The 17,338-nt window shown below is 29.8% G+C and overlaps 1 protein-coding gene across 1 annotated transcript in view; it reads right to left on the bottom strand.

Moving 5' to 3' along the window:
* The window catches only part of LOC107443755 (A disintegrin and metalloproteinase with thrombospondin motifs 9), a 335,002-nt gene continuing 317,664 nt past the window's right edge, over positions 1–17,338 (bottom strand). The window contains exons 26-36 of the mRNA XM_043044658.2: positions 16,846–17,007; positions 14,686–14,850; positions 13,163–13,333; positions 11,630–11,800; positions 11,297–11,503; positions 10,413–10,548; positions 8,646–8,832; positions 7,406–7,542; positions 5,439–5,635; positions 3,270–3,371; positions 1–774 (exon numbers count right to left, since the gene is read on the bottom strand). Coding sequence (XP_042900592.1) covers positions 3,276–3,371; positions 5,439–5,635; positions 7,406–7,542; positions 8,646–8,832; positions 10,413–10,548; positions 11,297–11,503; positions 11,630–11,800; positions 13,163–13,333; positions 14,686–14,850; positions 16,846–17,007 — 1,629 coding nt within the window. The 3' untranslated portion in view covers positions 1–774; positions 3,270–3,275. The remainder of the gene's footprint in view (positions 775–3,269; positions 3,372–5,438; positions 5,636–7,405; positions 7,543–8,645; positions 8,833–10,412; positions 10,549–11,296; positions 11,504–11,629; positions 11,801–13,162; positions 13,334–14,685; positions 14,851–16,845; positions 17,008–17,338) is intronic.

Genomic DNA, 17,338 nt, shown 5'->3' with positions numbered 1-17,338 from the left:
TTTATTATTTTTTTAAAGAATTTTAGTTAATACAATTTGTAAAATGGTTTATTTTGACATTTCTATCGTGTTACATGCATTTTGAATAAACAACAGAGACTTTTGAATAAACAGAGAGACTTTGCATGTGAGCAATTAGATTTGTAAAAAATATAACGGAAGATGAAATAAATATTTAATGCGGCATATGCACATAAAAAATCATTGATCCCATCATTTAAAAAATAATGCATTCTAATATAGACAAAGAAATTCTGTGAAAAACATGAAATTAAATGTTTTAGTTTTATTTCATATTTTCGAGTATTTGCAAAGCATGTCATTAAATTCTGCAAGAAAATATTGTTAAAAATCTACGTCGATGATTTTTTATGACTAAAAACAAAAATACAAAACGATTATGTACATGAAAATATTTCACTCTTCATAAATTCAATGTTTTTCACTTTTTCCGTGTTCCGTTTGCTTAGTAGTGCACTAGAGTCAAAAGCAAATGTGTCCTTTTCGAAGCCACGTCAAACTTGCTTTTTACACAAAAAATTCTTCTTTTTATATATTTGACCTCAGCATTTAACTGTAGTTGGTGGCAGTGGACAAGCCCAGGCTACTGCCTGCAGAAGCCTTGATGTTGCGATATTCCCGTGAAGTGATAATCTGCAGAACTTCTTTTAAAAAGGAACAGTTGACACGAATATAGAGCACAATTCACTCACACAGAGCACAACGCAGAGTATATTTTTAATTAGTCCCAAAAAAGTAATTTTTATAATAAACCTGAAAGAAAATGTAATGTATTTTAACAAATTTTCAAATAAAATCAAAAAGAGACACAACAGATCATTTATTTCAATTTACACCTTGGTTTCCCCAAAAATACACTAAATAATAAACTCACACATGAATATAATCTTTTATAAACTTAATTACATAATTGAGCATACTTAAAAGGCCTCTACCCGCGCCATTTTGGATTTTAGGTTAAATTTTTAATTTGTGTTTTCTTGATATTTTTTCTGCTTCACAAAATTTTGATACCATAGTATTATTAGACAGCGCAATATCTTTTGAAAAAGGTCAAAAAGAAGTTGCTATATTAGATTAGAAGAAATAGCATTTGATATTTTTTTTGGAACTATTTCCGCAATACTTTAAGGCAATAAAATTTGTGATTTTTGAGTAAGTAATTTAACAAAACACGTTTCTCAGTTTTTAGAATTCTTGAAATCTAATTTTATTACAGTTTCAACTAATGTAAACCGATTTGAATAACGCTAAACGTTTCTTTGAACGCTAATTGCATAAAAACAAAGACACTCACCAAAAGTTTAAAAACAGGCAACTGTATATTACCTATCAAGAACTGTTAATTACAGAATTGTATCGGCATAAGGAAAAATTTATAGCATAAAATTATTGGCATAAGAAAAAATGTAAAATACCCCATGCTTCAGATCTCAAATTTGATTGGGTAGCGGCTTTGCATTTTGCATGTATTGAAAGATATTGCCAAATAGAGTAAATATCTATCATCAGTCTATTCGTGAAAATCAAATAAAAAGGACTAAAAGCATATTTAGAGTTTTGCCTCCCCCCTCCACCCCTTCGACAGCTGAAATCGGTTAGATGAGGAATAACCTCTAACTGAATGTTATCTCAAATCTTTCCTTCATCAAAGCAACTCCTTTTAAAAGCGTTCACCGTTCCTTCACATTTGGAGAATTGTATTGATAATTTATTTGAAAGTAATTTTATTGAGTTGATTACTGAATGTTATTCAAAATGTACTAAACCACCTGCCGCATATGATTTTGGCTTGTTATATTTATATATCTGATTGAAATGTTGAAATAATCCCAAATTAATTTGATAGGGCAGCATTTTAAGCTCTGAGACTCATATAATTTCTGGTCATATAAATCACGGTCAAACAATAATTTTGCATACCATCAAATGCATAACGATAAAATGCAATAAGCTTTGCTCTAAAATTTTCAACAACGACTGTATTGAAGATTGAAATGAACCTTTTTTTACTGCTGGAACAATAAGTGGACCAGAATGACTTCATCGTGCAAAACGCCATAAGTTAAAGGTTAATGAACGGCAGTTTAATTGAGGTTTAAAATCCAATTTTAGTGATTGAACATAAGCATTACGCAATTTTGAAAGAAAAGCTGAATTTCGAATATTTAATAGTAAATCAACTTTCAAGTGACCTATTAATATTTTTTTGGACATTATAATGTATATCATCTAACATTTAGATAAATAAAAAAGAAAAATTGTTGTTATTCAGTGATTCAGTGATTTGATGGTACGTTTTACCGTAATTTGATCTAAAATTTTTTACAGTGTTTTACTAACAAGGATCGAGGTTTTTGCGAGGAACCGAAGAGGTAATTTCTGTTACAGAAAGTTATTTTGGTTATGGAATAAAATGAATGCAAAACATTTGTCTTTTTCGTAATATTAAAATTATTGGAATCATAAGTTTAGGAAATAATATAATTATAATAAATAAAATTAAAATTATTTTGAATATAAGTTTAGGCAATCGTGAAACATTCACCAAATTTGTGACAAATAATACAGTTGGAAAAATCACGTCTAAGATAAGTTTAAAAAAGTTAATTCCAAACGATTTCTCACCAGAGTTCTAATTAAGCTAATAAACTGTTATCATTCAACATTGGGGGCAATGAGAGGGCCGACTCGAAAACAACAAAAAAAATTGCTTTCAATAAGCAGATTTATATAGGAGTGTTTGTATGAATTACTCAAAACAATAAAATTTTTAATTAATTTTATAATTTAATCTTTTAAAATTAGCCTTTTAAAACATAAATGTTAAACGTTTGTGATTTCGGAGAAGTGTCTTAAATTTAAGTAACCTGTTATAGCCAACAATGTTTTCCCTTAGTGGAATGAACAATTATTAAATGGCGACGTACTTATTGTAAAAATTGATGTTTTAGAGAAATTACATTTTAATAATAACTTTGAAATTGACAAAGTAAATTTCATATATGATTTTAGAACCTAAAACACTGTATATAAAAAAAATCCACCCGATTGGTGAATGACATTTCAATTAGCATCCTCGTAAAAGGGAAAATTATTTTTGTATTTTACTTACATTTTACTAAGATAATAAACTAATTATGTATAAAACTAATGTAATCTATAGTGATAAGTTGATCAAAATTTATTTGCATTTGTTTAAATTAAAAAAATGGCGCACGAAATAAAATCAACTGATTATACAATACCAAAGATCATGGAGGTGCAACTTCTAGTAGTAATCCAATCTGATGATCGGGTGCACACTTCCCACAAAAGCCCCCACATTTCCCTTGTATTACATGTCCACCCTAAAATTGAAAGAAATATGACGTATTTATAAATTGTGTATTAGTTAAATACAAGGGAACTTAAAGACAATTAAAATAATAACAATTAAAAAAATCACTGATTTCCTACGTAATTTTACGAATTTTTCTAATTTTGTGAAAAATATCTTTATAGCAGTGTTAAGCCCCTCAATCTCATTTATTGCTCTCATATCAAGCTTGCTATTTCACTAATAATTAAAGTATTCAAGTAATGTAGCCAACTGAGCTTTATTTGTCTACAGAAAGTGGCTTTAATAAAGTTACCTTTTTAAGAACAACATTGAAATCGTTCAGGTTGACAAAGGTCAATAAAATATTAAATAGACCATGGGAAAAAGAAATCTACAATTAAAAAAAAAAACTGTTCAAATTTCGATTACTAGTTGAAAAAAGGGTGCTCATAAAGATATTCTATTTCATAGTTTAATGCGCATTTCAGTTTCGTTAAGTTCGTTTTCAAATTGCGCATTCTTTATAGCGTGAAATTCCTTATTGATTAATTGTAGCAGCGAAGTGCATCAATCTAACTTTGTTTGAAAACCGCATGTTTTCTACCTTGCAGCACTCTTAGCAAACCTATATTTTCAATGTCTGCCTCGAAATTGTTTTCTCACATAGGCAATTCAAACTTCAATATTTTTGCATTTAACAAGTGACAAAAAACGACTTTTTTGAAAACACTCGTTCTAGCTTTTCCATATTATGCAAAATGATGTACCCTTTCGCAGTAGCGACTACTGACTTTTTTCTTATTGCTTAATGTACTGTCAAAGCTTCATATGTTGGTATCGATATATGAATATTCTTTCACAGTAGATTGCTTTTTACCAAGATCTAAATAACATTATATGCCAAGTTTCATCGACATCCTTCTATTAGAACAGACTCTATGTTAGTCTAAGCAAGATAACTTTAATTATAACGTAACCACTCTGAACAATAATTTGAGGTAGGGGAAAAATAAGTGAAATTATTTTTGTTTATTTACTTTTAATTATAGAAGCGTATGAAGAAAAATAAATTAGTCAGTTTCTCCCAAAAAGCTATAAAAATAAATTTTATGGAATTATCTTCAAGATATTTAATAACATAATGCACCACGGCACGAAAAATGCCACAACTGAAAATTTTACTAATTTTATTCTCCGTAGATTTTAAGGTTTGAAATCGTGCCTTGATGATGATAAAACGGCTTACCTCAGTTTATCATCTTAATCATAAAAGGATTAAATCAGTAAGTTGAACTTTTAGTTTTAGTTATGAAGTTTTGTGATTATTATAATATAACGATTATTTTTTATAACGATAATAAAAAAATATAGCGATTATTTTCTATATTTCCAATCATTTTACGATTATTTTCTACACTTGTTCTTACTTTTTAGGAATTGTTTAACAGTTTGAGAAATGTATTAATAAATTCGACTTTGTTTTCAAACTGATACAATATTAAAATGAAATACTCACAATCACCATTTCTTCATGCAAAAAAATATGAGTCGTAGTGGCTCAGAAGGCAGAACGCATGCCTCCCAATGAATTGACCTAAGTTCGAATTCTAGCGATGACTGGTCGATACAAATTTTGACGACGTGAGATAATCACATCAGGTGCTAGTACAGATTTATTATGGATTTTTTTAAAAAAATTTTACGGGGAAACAATTATTCTTTAATGGTAAAAAAAGCCGTTGAAGCTACGCTTTTACTTCATAAATTTTTCGGTTTTGATCAACCAAACCAGATGCTTGCTTAAAACCCTAAATTTTTCTGGATTTTTTGACAGCGTAATCTTTACAGAAATATTTTCTGAATCACTGCAATTAAATAAGCATTATAGTGAAAATTACGGGATAAAATTTTAAGTCAAAAATGGTTTTTACGGATGCTGTACTCAGAATGTCAGTACCTTTGCTGTAATTTTATACAGAATTTTTTTTATAGTGTTGCTTGAATATTATTTTTACATTTACAAAATGAATCATAAACAATTGTATATTAATTAAAATATCGTAACATTTAACCGTTAGTATTATAATGCTTTTACCTCTAACCATCGTATTCTGCTAGAAGGATAGTTGCCGTGCGTTATCCATTTAGTCATTGGAGATACAATAAAATCAGTTCCAAGTAAACTTAATGAAAATCTTCCTTGAGGACAAGAAGACATACTATAACAATCTCCAGACTCACCAAAAGGAATGCTTTGTCCAGAATGAGTTTTTGAATAAGTTAGATCATGCGCTAAAAACATAAAAAAAGTTATAAGAAATGCTGGTATACTTTTCTTGATAAGTTTATTATCAAAAAAAGTAATAGAATATCAAGAAAGTTCAAATTTAACTTATGTTCTTATCATTATTTCTAAAACATTCAAGAGTTTTAAAATTACTAAATATTTTTCAATCTAAAAGTTGAACTATATTCTGTTAAATAATGTTGAAAATCAAGAAAAGAAAATATGTTAAATTATATTGAAATTTTTGCTCTGATACTTCCTTCAAAACCTTTTTGCTGACTAAGCGATTTAGATTTAACCTAATGTAAAATGTTTTAGGGTATTGTTGCCTTATTTCTGGTGTTTAGGAAAAACTAAAATTTTTCAACGGTGCATGTAGTTGGAGTGTTTATTTACCTTTTCAGAGTTTTAGATTCATTTTTCATTTTTTTATTTGTTTACTGACTTGTCTTTGATTTGTTTACTTTGTTTACTGTTTTCGAGAGCATTAGAATCGATTTAATGGCTTCGTTGCGAAAAAACATTTCGTTTAAAAAACAAGCTCATTTTTCGTAATATATTTACGCTAATTCTTTCAAATAATTGTTATTTTGTCAATTTTCATATAATTTTTTTTGCATGGTAGCTACAGATCTCTGTATTTAGTTTAACTTAGCACCAAAAATGGTTACAACTATACACCAAAATTTTCACAGTGTAGAGCTATCATGAGTAAACAGATGGACAGTTAGTTCACCAGGATTTGGCACTTGGTTCCATTTTTCGGACGCTGAGTTCATCTCATCGCGGGAATAAGAGGAGAAATATCTCCACGCTTGAAATTGAGACAATCCTTAATGCGTGCCAAGCGTAAACAGTGAATTCTATTATATCATTCGTTACTCTAACTAATTAAACATATTTTAAATTTAAAAATTGCTGCTTTTGCAAAATGGCTCAAAAAGGATAAACTATTGATTCAAAAGAGAGAAACATCATCAAATTTATGAAATACTTAATGTTAAGAAAATGCACATAAAGATTGCTAAATAAATATTTTTGTCATACGATCTCAACAAATAGCAACTTTCAATCAAATAGCAACTTTGCACAGGATTATTCACATCCTTCTCCCAAAAATAGCGAAATAGTATCGTCGGATATCATGTGATGTAGGTCGAGCCAAGTGCCAACTCCTGGTGGACGAACTATAGTTTATAACGAGAGCCGAGTTAGCCTGGTTGGTAGGGTGTTGGACCCTTGTTCAAGGGGTTGTGAATTCGATCTCCGTCGGCTAAAGTCTCTCCATGTAGTAAATGGTGACTGGTGCACGTTAAATCTGTCGGGCATAAAGCTCTTCAAGTTCCCATGACAAATTATCCCTCTGGAGGTAGTGAATTGGAGATTGATCGTCGTGGATCATTCGTACAATTTGTGGATGAATAAATGAATGAATGAATGGATGGATGTAGGAATGAGTCAGCTCTATAAACGGGCTGTGACACGTGTATTCTTGGCCATATATGGCACCACTGAGAAACAAGAAACGCACCCTCTTTCTAAAATCGCTTGGTTTTGCCAAGAAGGCTGGCTATTTGGCAAGTGGCATTAGAAACAACAGCAATAGTTTATAACGATAAACTAACTGTTACTGGTTAAAGCTCTGAACTATATAGTTAATTGAGACTTTAGATTAGCATGCAAAATAAGTTAAAAATGAAATAATTTTCAATGCAACTTTTTAATTTAGATTTTACTGGAACTTTTAAATTAACTAAAATATTAAAAATTCTTACTAAAGACTGATAGAGAGGTAATATTAATAGCAATTCGTTGAAAAGTAGTAAGACCAGATCCAATACTATTGTCTATCGTGCAGTCACATGAATCAAAGCGAGCTCCTCTGTATGGGCATGTTTCAGGATATTTCAATCTAAAAAAAAGGAATAGTTAATTGTTATTGTGTAATTTATAGTTACCAATAATTAAATTTTAAATTATTATGAAATCAACTTAAAGCATACTCCACCGATTGATTTTAACTTTAAACTGTATACTTATCATTACATTTGTTGCATAAGTGCACGTAGGATTATATTATTTATTTCGATATTTTTCTGTCATAAATAGTTTTCTTGGGAGTTTTATTTGGGTGTTTTTATCTTTGAAATTTTAAAATGGATCATTTTTGCAGAAATAAGTGCATCAATATTTCCTTATGCACTCCTTTAGATAATGGTACGTATGATTGCATAATGAAAAAAATGCTCATTTCCAGCTAAAAAAAATTGCAGGTGCTGCTGATTTAACCATGCAATCTCCATAAAAAAATTTAAATCACTAAAACAAATCGAAACAACCCAAAAAGAAATCGAAAATCATTGAAAAAGCTGTACAGCCGCATTTTATAATGCATCGCTTTAAAAATTTAGTTTTTTTTAACTAGTAGCAAAGCGAAGAACTTTAAATTGTAAACTTATGATTAAATTGACGACATGATTTAAAAAGACTTACTTATTTCCATATTTTTTGTCTTAAGCAGCTTTTCTGGAAATTTTATTTGGAAGTTTTGAACATAAAAATTTTAAAAAGTGTCATTCTTTTAAAAATCAGTAATTTTTCAGCAATTTTCCTCACTTCTGTGCATAATGGTATATATAATGAAAAAAAGGTTTGTGTCCCAGCTAAAAAACATGAAGATACTGCTGGTTCAGCCGCACAATTTTCAGAAAGAAAAGCAAATCGAAATTCTCAAAAAAAAAGAAAAAAAAAGAAAAAAAAGATGAACAATCGAAAATTATTGAGAAAAAGCTGTACAGCCACGCTTTTATTTACTATGTGTCGCTTTTGAAGAACTTCGTTTTTCAGTTCACGTATAACATAGAACTTGTACAGAATTTTATTTTGATTTTTTTCCACTGTTTCACTGCAAAAAATTATCATATACTTATTTTTTTCACCGAGTTGCCTCATATTTTAGCTAGCATTTATTTCATTACTTGATTTTTAAGTATTATTTAATATATTCTTAGTTACCTTTTATTATACACTTCTGAATAATTGTCTTGCTCTCCTCTAACAAGAGTAATATATTCTTGAGGTGTACTTGTACTCATTTTTGCGCAATACACTTTAACATAACGCCCCCGCACAAAAATTTCTTGCTCACCATCTACTGTTACGTTACCTCTTTCTTGAAAATCTGCGCAACTGATTGCAGAACCTAAATATGCAAGATATAAAAATTAAAACTTTATTAAAATACATTTGAAAATTTATAAAATGTTTGATTCCAAATCAGAAATACTCCTAATATATTTTAAAGGCAATATATTTCCAATAATTTAATATTTAGTAACTAACGCAAGTGATTTCTAAAAGTTCTAAAAATTCTTAATAAATATACAAAATTTTAACAATTCTCTGACATTTGAAAAGCTGAAATAATTATAAAATGTATTAAAATGTCCAATACTGTATTATACTCAAACTTCTTGCATACGTTAGACGTGAATAGTTTATGGTTTTTGAAGCATTGTAAAATGTTAAATGTATAAAAATACTGTAACTCATTCGCATATAAAAGTTTAAGCTAATTATAAACTGTGTTCAAAAGTAAAAAGTAAATAAATAATAATAACTTTAAAATAGCTAAATGCCAGTAAGTAAAACGAATAAAATCTGCCATAAATGGAAAAAAAAAGTTTTTTTCAATAAATTTATTTAATAAAATAATTATTTCCTTAAATAAATTTATTGTTTACAAAAAACTCTTGCAATTTAACATTATACTACATGTAATTTAACATAATTCTGTTTTGAGCTATTTTGACATTCTGAATAGAAGAAATTTTATGAAACTAATAACATCAAAATTTTTAGCTATATATCTGATGTCATTAGTTTCATATAATTTCTTCTATTCACTATAATTTATTCCACCAACTTATATCCTTTGATTATTCGGTTCTTTTTTTTTCATTTAACAGAAAGTACCGATGCAATATGCGTTGTATATAGGACTTTTTCGTAATAGAAATTGCTTCAAACTTTAGTCATTATTGAATGAAAAAAGTTTTTAAAAATCGAGTTCCCTTACTTAATTGATAAAAATTACGAACAAAATAAAAAAAATGTATGTTCCTGCAATAGAAAATTCCGCTAAACGTGTTACATTTTTATCAAATTAGAATTTTAAAAAAATGAATAAATATTTTTTTATTTTATTACCGTCGTTGAACAGCCGACCCAATATAAAACATAGAAATTACCGAGATCGAAACATAAAGTTTCGTGAAACGCTATTAAGTTTGTGATTTCTTAACTAATATACTTGCTCTTCAATGAAATGTTCGCTGAACATATGTAATGATTTTTTTATGCCTTTGGAAAAATGTTTTTAAATCTGTAATGACTGATTTGAAAACGCGTCTAATTATATATATATATATNTCAAAAGACGTTTGAACAGGTCGGTTAAAAAGACACCAAATAAATAAAAACGGATCAAACTACTACAGCGCCATCTTCCTTAGAGTCTGAACTAAGTCCTCCATTGGTAAAAATTTTTTTATTTGCAATTTAAAATAGTGAAAATTAAATAAAACTAAAATGGGTAGACTCGCCCCTGGATGGGTAGACTCGCCCCGGTTTACGGTATAATAAAATATATAAATAAAACTATTCATGCTTTTAAAGTTATGACCTAATCATAAAAGGGATTTCTTTTGAAAATTTCATTTCGATGGATAATAGGTGAAAATTATAGAATGAGTAAGTATGTTATTATAAAGTGAAACTTACAAGGGCGTAAATGGCAACGCCGTCTTCTTTGTGGTCTATATTTCTCTTCACATAAAGTGTTATTTAAACGTATTTCATTACTATTGTAACAATGTACTTTTCTTCGTTGTCTTCCTGTACCACATTGCACCGAACACTGAAAAATAATAAATGCAAATTCATGCTTTTTACAATAACATCAGCACATTTTTAAGCATACAGACTTGTTAATGATGAAAGATGATACATATTTCTAAGTGTTTGTCATTTCCCTATTTAAAATAAGTAAGCTCACGTAAGTATTGAGTTAAATTTCATTAAAAAATAAAAAACTTTAGGGAAAAAAAAATCTACGGAAGTTTTTAAGCAGAGCTGAAGCTCTTTATCAGAGGCTTCAGTTATGTACTTTTGATTTCTTTTCCTGTTCTATCATAAATGAAATATCAAATTTATACTAAGAAACAATTAATAATATTTAATCAAACTATTTTTAATAAAAAAGTGCATATGAAAACAGAGTAGTTAAAACTTTATTGTTTGGCACTATCGTTATTACTTACAATAATAGGTTCCCTATCAAATTATAAATGTATTGTTGTACCTAATATTTTGTTGTATGTGGTAGAAAATTTGAAATAGACGGCAAAACAAAGAAATGATTAATTTGCTTGTAAATGACTAGTTCTAGAAACGTTTCAACGAATATATTTATTAGTAATTCCATTGAAATTACGTGTTTAAATATAACTTTTCTTATTATCAAATATTCACCTGATCAAAAACTTTTATAATTTTTTTTTATCAAAATTAATTTGCATTTTGTGTTAACTTATTTTAAAATGTTTAATGTATCTGGTCGATAGCAATATAGAAAAAAAGTATTATCTAAACGAAGCAATTCATACTTGTTGCCATGGTCCGACTTTCCAAACATTACCACCACAATCACCCAAGTTACATCCTCTCGTTACTGATGGTTTATCGTCCAGATTACACCAAAATTCATTGCTGTTTGGTTGTGGTACAGAGTCAGGATTTATCCATTTGTAAGGATTCACTCTGTGGCATGTTACATCACGCGTTTGAACACCTTTCCCACATGTTTTTGAACACTGAAAGTAACAAATAAAAGTTCAGGATTAAAGCAAATTTGAATTTTATCAATCAAGTTTGGGATGAAACTGAACTCTGTTATTTTTCTTTCCATGTTTAAGAAATATATATAATTTAGCACTGACCTCTGACCATAAACTAGTCATCCATGCCATGGCGCACTGGTACTGATGACATCTTCGTTTTGTCCTTGGTTTCTTTATGTGGCTACAAAAACTGTCATTTACTGTCTCATTCTTTCCACTAGCACATGTGACCTCTCTAAATTTATGGCCCTTACCACATTTTGTAGAGCACTGTTAAACGAAATAGTTTAAATTAGAATGGTATGAAATTCAACGTATGTGAGCTTCCTGAGCTCTCTTCTCCCCATCTGCTTTTAATCATTTAATCAAATTGTATTATATATATATATATATATACGCCAAAGAGCCATTACATTATGACCACCCTCCATCTATAACAATAGGCTCACCCAGGTTTTCATGGGGCACATTAGGATCCATAATCCTCATAGAACAATCCCTGGCGTCTGTAAGCAACTTGAACATAGTTGCAGACCAGGTTCACCCATTCATGGCAACATTGTTTCCTGCGGGGGATGGTGTTTGCTAACAGAATAATAAGGGTCGAATCGTCATGGATTGGTTCGGGGAACATTCCAGCGACTTTCAAGTCATGTCTTGGCCCCCAAATTCACCTGACCTTTATCCAATAGAACATTTGTGATCCTACTTGGAAAACCAATTTCGTGTTGCCAAGCTACCCCCTAGCAATGTTAGGGAATTGCAGGACCAGTTGGTGAGTGCTTGGTACCAGATACCTCAGACTACCTATCAGCACCTTGTGGAATCAATGCCACGGCGGGTGCTAGCAGTTTTGAGGGCTAAAGGTGGTCCTACATGTTATTAGCAGGGTGGTCATAATGTAATGGCTCTTCGGTGTATNAGAGAGAGAGAGAGAGAGAGAGAGAGAGAGAGAGAGAGAGAGAGGGATAGAGATGCCAACTTGCTCTGGACTGCGGAAAAATATTTTCGAGTGGTAGTTTTTTAATGTATGGTTTTTGGTTTAATAAATATCGATTTATAGAGTTTTAATTACCACTGCTTCTAAATAATTTGAAGGCTTATGTCTTACGCCACTCTGTTACAGTTAAGCTTTTTACAATTTACCGGGGGAAACCTAAATCTCCCTCCTTTTTATTGTTATTTATGTTTAAATCTCTCTAGCATAACACAATCATAAGAAGTTTAATGGTAAAAATAATCCATTGTTCTTACCTAATTACTGGCCATAAAATTTTCGAAAAAGGATAAACATAAAGCGTTGTTCCCTTGAAGTAGTAGGTAATGGGGGAAGATGAGGTTAATTTCGGTTTCAAGAGGTCAAGAGGTTATTTTAAGTAAAAATCTGCAGAAATCCTTCAGGGTGGTTTTTCATGCAGAGTAATGCAATTTATTTTATAATTGAGGAAAATTTATTATAAGTTATTTAAATTAATTTTGATAAATGAAAAAATATTGCATAATGAAAAATATGTTTTAAGAAAAATTTATTATTACCTTAGAGGTATGTCATGCTTAATTTTATGATACTGTTGTAGTGAAATGATGCAATAAAAAAGTAGGTAAAGAAATAATCACAATAAAATGTCTTACCTTTGACCATTTTTGCTTTCGCCAGTGAAAACTGCAACTTTTATTTTTGCACATTTTTGTTTCTGGTGAGGGTTTTGAAAGAAGTCCACAGTTTTCATCGCTTACAACTCTCTGCCCTCGCAAGCAGCGAGCAACTCGAGTTTGGTAACCTTGTCCACAGCTTGTAGAGCACTGAAATTAAAATAATTATAGCCACGTAAAATTTCAGAAAGTAACTAAAAGTAACTTTCAAGAATTAATAAAAGTCGGAAATGTTTATATTTAATTTAAATGGTAGAAATTTTAAACACTGTTGCTACCAGTTACGCTTATTTTGAGAATAATGTAGTTAGGTGTTCTGCTTTTTGTCTTGAATTTGGTTTCAGTCAGCAAAAACAATTTTTTATTAGCTTTTAAGTGATTTGGAGCAGCTACTTAGTATTTTTGAAACAGTTTAGAGTAAAATTGTATAATTTTTAAGAAAAATACATCTATCTACTAGAAATTACCAGTAGTAAAAGCTTAACTTCCTATTCTTATCTAAAGTAAATTTTTTGGAGCATTTATAGTACAATTTCCTTAAAATTGTTTGTTTCAGGGAAGACTTAGCAACATTTTTAGAAAACTTCCGAGCCAATTGAATTACTTCTGAGTTCCAAAGTAATTTAATTGGATCAAGACTGAAGTTGGTTTTGAGTAACTTAGTGGAAAAAATGCCTGTTTTGAAACAGATTGGGTATATAAAGCTAGAATTGCGTCACATCTATGTCATTTAAAGTAAAATTGTGTTTTGTTCTCTTGAGTAAATTGCTCAAAAATTTTTTGATATGAGTTAAATGTGAATTAAATATTTAATGTAGGCTAATTAGCTCTGATAATTTTGAATCTTGCATATAAAGCACTTGTAAAGCTGTAACTGGTTCACTGAATAAAAAGTATGATCAAAACTACCAGAATATTGTAAAATTTATTGAATCTCTGGCTCGACGTAAACACCAAAAAGCTCTGTAGTTTTTAAGGAAACGCTATGGTAATGCATTTCGGTAAAATTAACAGAGAAATAACGTTTTACAATATGCGTTAAAATTTGGTAAATGTGACAAAACCTATTTATTTTATTATGATACCTTATAGCATGGCATAAAAAACCAGTTTTGTTTCGGTTAATTTTGCTTTTCTATTTGGTTTTTTTACTGTGTGTTGCAATGAGAATTGTAATTTTCAAGACAAGAATTTCTGGTAAATCATTTCCCTACATGGACGAAAAAGTGCTTTATTACCAAAGTTGTCTTTTTTTTTTCTTTTTCTTTTTTTAAAGAAAGAAGAAAATATATCACCATGCAATACGATATCTTTACCTGAATTTTTTTTCTCTGTATTAAAGCGTTCGTTTTTTGCTTCATATTTTTTAAATTTATCTTAATATTCCTTATCTAAGGCAATAAAGATAAGTAATTCTAGAGTCTTATATTTATCTTAAGTATTTTAATCCCAATTTTTAAGTAAAGATATATTAATTTTTTTCAAGTAAATCATTTAAATACCTGTGACCAAGAAGACCAAGACCAATGCAGGCATGGAATGAGTTTGCAACGTTTCTCATTTTCCGGAGTAGGAGCTTCACATCTTTCATGGTTCATCACATTACCTTTATTATTAACGCATTGCACACGACGAGTTTGTTTGCCTTTCCCACAAGAAACAGAACACTAAAATAGAAAAGTCACATGAATCATCATAATATTAAGATTAAAATTTTTGCAGTTTTACCAGTTATTGAAAAATATCATCGCCAAAACATTTCTCTAAATTGATAAAAGAGAAATATTCGTTATCAAAATTTTGATTTAACAACAATACGTACTAAAATTTTACTAGCTTTTAGATAGGAATGTAACTCTCTGACAAGTTTCTAATTAAAAAAAATTATGAATCAGTTTGAGAGCCTTGTGAAAAAAGTTTCTAAGCGAGCTTTTGAAAAAAAGGAAGATATTATTTCCGTCTCATTCAATTATACAGCGTTAATATGGATTTTTTATTTTTCCGAGTGCTCTCGGTTTAAAAGAAGATTCTAAGAGCGTTTGGTAACATAAAATGGCCGCTTGCTCTTACTGCAGCAAATTAAAACAAGACGGTGGATAACTGAGTCCAGGGATTTTCGATTTTCCAACAAGAAGTTATCGCCAACTGGTAGTTTTTTCTTCAAGTAATTCATTTAAATCCCCGTGACCAAGACCAATGCAACTATTTTATTGAAGGCAGACTCACCTTATTTCCTACTACAAGATAATCATATAAAATGCAAAGGTATTTTACTCATTTTCATAACAGTATCGTTTATAAGCACCATCCAATTTGCTCTTCAATTGTCATTATAATTATATGACAATTCTCTCTTCTGTAGCTTGCTGCAGCACCAAAACCATTTTTTTAAAAATCTGACAAATTTGCTTTGACTTAACATGCGTGATCAGTGTAGTGCAATAGGTCATTTTAAATGGCTTACTTTTTAGAGTAAATTCGTAAGCATTGTGTACGTATTTGTGTTTTGTTAAATCTCTGGCACTAGCACTCATTTACTATTTAGAAGCCATTATTCCTAATTTTTTTTTTCACTTTTCTTATGTTTTCAGTGCTGAGTTTTGGTTAGAACCCGAAAGTTTTTACTCTAATCTATTTTAAAATTAAGTTACAAAGTTTGTCAATAGATATTGTTGATAATTGAAAAACTATAAGCGATGTTTCTCATTGAGTTCTAGAATATTTCATTTGAAATTTTTGCACAAATGTGATAATTTGTTCCCATGGTACGGTTAGCTATGATATGGTTGCTTAAGCAAATGGTAGTTATTTTTCAAATATCCTTTTATAGTTATTCTTAGTTATCAGAGCCATTTGTTTTCAAATTTGTATCTAATTTTGAAGCTTAGTGAGAATAAATTCACTAATTTTCTAAGAAGGACGCAGCAAACCATAAATTTCTTTTTTTTTTTTTCAAATTCACTGGTCTTAAAGATACCTGGTAACAAAGCTTTAACTAATTATAATATATGCCTATTAAAAATTCAGTTCACATGTTCTGAATAAAAATTATTGCAAGTTTTATTATTTCTTTTGTTTAGGTGGGTTTTACAAACATCCCTTAAGTCTAACTATTTACAGTGCGTTATTTTTATTTATCTACCTTGCTGAACCTGCGCAATTTTATTTATTTATCTCTTTTATTTTAAAGTAGCAAGACCAAGATTGCCTGGTTGGCAAGGAGCTAGACTCATGTTCGGGAGAACAAGAGTTCGAATCCAGCCAACTGAAGACTCCCCGTGTAGTAAATAATGACTTGTGCACATTCAATCTGTTGGGTCAGAAAGTCCTCCCTGTTCCTATAATGAATTATACCTCTGGGAGTTCTGAATTGGAGATTAATCGTTCTATAGTTTAGGTCAAAATTGCGATTTGTAGATGAATTAATGGATAGATGACTGGATATATGACAATATAAACGGGTGTGATGTATAAATTTTTGACCATAGATAACGCCACTGGAAAACAAGAGCAATCTCACCCCTTGTCTTATTGGCCTACGATAATAACGACAAATTTTAAGCAGAAAGGAGCAAAAGTTAGATCTATTAAATAAAATCAATGCATTTTTGTATTTTAAATAAATAAATACGAAAAAATATCAACATAATTTTAAATATTACCGGACTCCAGTCAGAAATATCCCACTGAGGACACTTTTCCAAATTACATGGAGACATATCAGGAGGCTTTTTTGATGCATCACAATTGCTACTTAGTTGTCCTAAATCATCGTAGCATGCCACTTGTCTTCGTCGAATGCCCCCACCACATGAATTTGAGCACTGAAATTAATTTTAAATTATGACATTTTTCTTATAGACAAAATTGATAGATTTGAAATGACATATCAAAAGGGTGATGTAAACTTCAAGAACCACCTTCATCTATCAGCAAACTATGATTGAAATTGAAATTAAAAAGTCATTTTTTAAGCTGTTGAACTATTTTTTTTTCACAACTAATTTCATTTGAAATTCATAAAGAGTCATCTAAATTATTCTATCTGAACATCTATTTATAATAGGTCACCCAAACATCTCGATTTTCGCACCACTTGCGCAAATAAATAAATAAATAAAATAAAAAAATAAGCAAAAAATGTTTTCAATTTAT

Source organism: Parasteatoda tepidariorum, chromosome X1 (assembly GCF_043381705.1).
Source record: "Parasteatoda tepidariorum isolate YZ-2023 chromosome X1, CAS_Ptep_4.0, whole genome shotgun sequence".
Taxonomy (NCBI): domain Eukaryota; kingdom Metazoa; phylum Arthropoda; class Arachnida; order Araneae; family Theridiidae; genus Parasteatoda; species Parasteatoda tepidariorum.
This window is presented reverse-complemented; position numbering and strand designations above follow the sequence as displayed.